Source organism: Copidosoma floridanum, unplaced genomic scaffold (assembly GCF_036245765.1).
Source record: "Copidosoma floridanum isolate Cflo_tuat_1 unplaced genomic scaffold, Cflo_Japanese_pri ptg000011l, whole genome shotgun sequence".
Taxonomy (NCBI): domain Eukaryota; kingdom Metazoa; phylum Arthropoda; class Insecta; order Hymenoptera; family Encyrtidae; genus Copidosoma; species Copidosoma floridanum.
The window spans coordinates 9504851-9507819 of record NW_028321888.1 but is presented as its reverse complement, the minus strand read 5'-3'; the positions used below and the strand labels follow the sequence as shown (position 1 = coordinate 9507819).

At 34.8% G+C, this 2969-nt stretch overlaps 1 protein-coding gene across 1 annotated transcript; it reads left to right on the top strand.

Moving 5' to 3' along the window:
• The first annotated feature begins 668 nt into the window (after positions 1-668).
• On the top strand, positions 669-2404 carry LOC106642187 (protein lethal(2)essential for life). Its single transcript, XM_089590059.1, has 3 exons — positions 669-1032; positions 1835-1894; positions 2026-2404. The coding sequence occupies exons 1-3, from the start codon at positions 850-852 to the stop codon at positions 2269-2271; spliced, it is 489 nt and encodes a 162-aa protein (XP_089446185.1). The 5' UTR covers positions 669-849; the 3' UTR covers positions 2272-2404.
• Positions 2405-2969: the final 565 nt, after the last annotated feature.

The following is a 2969-nucleotide window of genomic DNA, read 5'->3' as shown; positions in this document are numbered from 1 at the left end:
ACAATCCTATAGTTACCCTCCAACATTTTTACAACAGAGGAGCGGTGTTGGCTTAATGATGAGCATGACAATCACAGAAACAACATTACTATAGGAGATAAAATTTTGATTCCTTGTGACATAAACTTAGTTTTTTATAAACGACATTTTACCACACTGATTAATACTGATTAGTTATAAACTGTTTTAAAAGATTCAACGTTTAATCACGGTATGCGGGAAGCGTTTATATGTAAGCAATACACGCAACTTGTATAAGTTAGATGTATGTATGGTAATTCAACAGTTGCATCTAAAAATTTATTTCACACGTGAAGGGTTATGATAAATATTTAATAATATAGCCTTTAAAAAGTGCACTTTACAAGTAAGTATTACGTCAAAAAACTGTCGGGAGCACCGGGCCACTGGCCTAAGCAATAGGACTATCACAATAAGAGCAATTTTCATTACTACGTCAGGAGAGCTGTCCCTTGACATTTTAGAGCAACTGCTCGCATATGCCAAAGTGAAAAAGGTGGAAGAGCAGCTCCATTTGGTAGAAAAGAAGCTCTACTAAAGCTATGATGGCGTAGCTTTTCTAAGAAACATCCCTACCAATTCTCTTTTACAAGAGTACACGCAGCGCTAGTCGATAACACTCAAGTAGTCCAACTGCAGCAGGTGACGACAGCATTTAGTATTAGTACAAGCAGTGATTGTTGAACCTTCAGCTGTACAAGTAGCACACAAAGCGCGTATAAATTTACCAGGAATCAGTTCGATATTCTTCAATCGCCGGTGTCGACTTTGTTAAAGGGGCAGGATTTTGAACGATTGTTTGTATTCAAATTCTTGTTCTAAATTATCATGAGTAGTGTCAGAGATCGGGAGTATACTGTAGAAGAAGTATACTCATACATTCAAGACAGAGGAACTTGTGGTTCGGGTTCACTGTCTATTCTTCGTGCAACCTGCAGTGATAAAAGGCTCATATTACCGATCCATCAGAGCTACGATGACAACAGTCACTCGAACGATAAAGTACACGAGGTAAAAGACCATTTCCATACTTAAGGTGGCTCATCATTCTTATACTATCTGTTTGTATGACATTAGACTATCACACATGAAAACATTGAGTAGCAGGCTCGATATGCATACCCACAGGTACAAATCCGCATTTTTATGTGCTGAGGTTAGCCTCCGGTTTCGGATTTTCAACACGTCATGTATTTTTTTCCGCTTGGTGACCTTGGACTTACGCGATTTCATTAGAAAGAGGGATATTAAAACAATCTGCTTCCAGTTTTTGTAGCATGTGGCTTGACTTTTAGCCTAAAAAAGCTATAACATTCGGTGAAAAAGTTAAAATGCCTCATAGACCAATGCTAAAATTTCAGATTTTAAATGTGTTTTTCATTTGATTTTGGTCGTGTTACGTGGATTTCTCGTCGAAGGAATAAGTAAAAGCGCGACTTATGATTAACTTATACTTTATTAGAATACTTTGTATTTGAGGGAAGTTGCACGTATATTCTAGTCTTGCGGACCTGGTTCTTTCGCTCTCGCGTCTCTAGCTAATCTCCCCTTTTTTCCGTTGATTCGTCTCCTTTCCTATGCCGTCTTTTCTCTACCTTTTTGTGCCCAGGCTAGTTGAGGCACACGCACACATGGGTACATGCTATGGTACGTAAATTTTGGCAACATACCCTGAAATTTACACTGTACATTCAATGAGTGTTATTGTACCATAAATTTCAATGTGGGTGAAAAAGCTAGACTTTCAAAAACGTGATGAGCCACCTTAGTTAACACTGTATTTTTCTAATTTAATCAACGAGGGTTTTTGTAGGAAGATTTTTATAAAACGGTAGACTGCACAGGATTTGCTCTGAAAGAAATTAAGGTGTTCGTAAGTATATTTTTCTTTTATTCGTCATGCATCTAATTTAGATGATAGATATGAAAAAAAAATATTAATAATAAAAATGACATATTATCAAAAGCAAAGCAAAAACTTGATAAATTTTGTTTTGATTATAGGTGGAAGACGGATTAATTGTAGTTGAGGCCATTCACGACAAAGTGCAAGATGAGCACGGTAATGTCTATAAAAATTTGTCGAAGACATTTCCCGTCTCTGAAACCTACGACTTTAATGGTGCTAAGATAACCTTAGGCTTAGATAGTGCCTTAACTGTGTATATTCCTTTTAAGAATGAGCCATTCGTGAATACAAACTATACTACCAACAACCCGTCCAACAATGAACCAACTGGAGAAAACTAACTTCAGTAAGGAGAATAATGTTTTAAAAGTGTTTTGCAATTTTATACTCTTAAAGTTTGAAATCAATAATAAAAGCTAATTAGAGCATTTTTAACTTTTTCTGCTGTCAAGAAATATATGCATTTTATGTCGTCTGTATACACAAGTTTCATGCAATAAAAACACTTTTAATAGTAGTAAAATTTTTTTGTGTGTATTAGTAAATCCTCTTACAGTGCATACCGACTTATTTATTCCCGATTTAATTTTTTTTCAATGTTTTCCATAGTCAGATGATTGCACAAAATTGTTTATAACATGTTTTTAATGTGGGACACAAGAAGCTTTTTCTAAAAAAAGGCAATATATATCCATAAAAAAATTCTTTAATTATAATATTTTACACAAAAAAAAAAAAAAATGCGACGACCATTATAAAGTAACAGATTCATACAATTATTTCTGTTACACTATAATAGAATAATATGCGTACATTATATTCTAAGGCAAAAACTATCGAGTCAACAGAAGAGGTAGTCTAAACTTATTGATTGAAAGTGTACCATAAAATTCCAAGTAAGGTAACATGCTCGGATTATTTGATTAATTTCACACGATTCTAAGATGTATATCATGGTACAAGGATGTAACATAACAAGGAGTGGCCTTGTCTACCACTACCTCTGTGGAGTTATTACTATTCTTGTCATCATTATTGC

What these genes read in the sequence shown, in the direction of transcription:
- LOC106642187 (XM_089590059.1), top strand. Translation starts at nt 850, where the DNA reads ATGAGTAGTGTCAGAGATCGGGAGTATACTGTAGAAGAAGTATACTCA. An exon ending in CGAACGATAAAGTACACGAG is followed by an intron (nt 1,033 to 1,834) that starts GTAAAAGACCAT and finishes GGGTTTTTGTAG; the next exon opens with GAAGATTTTTATAAAACGGT. An exon ending in TGAAAGAAATTAAGGTGTTC is followed by an intron (nt 1,895 to 2,025) that starts GTAAGTATATTT and finishes TTTTGATTATAG; the next exon opens with GTGGAAGACGGATTAATTGT.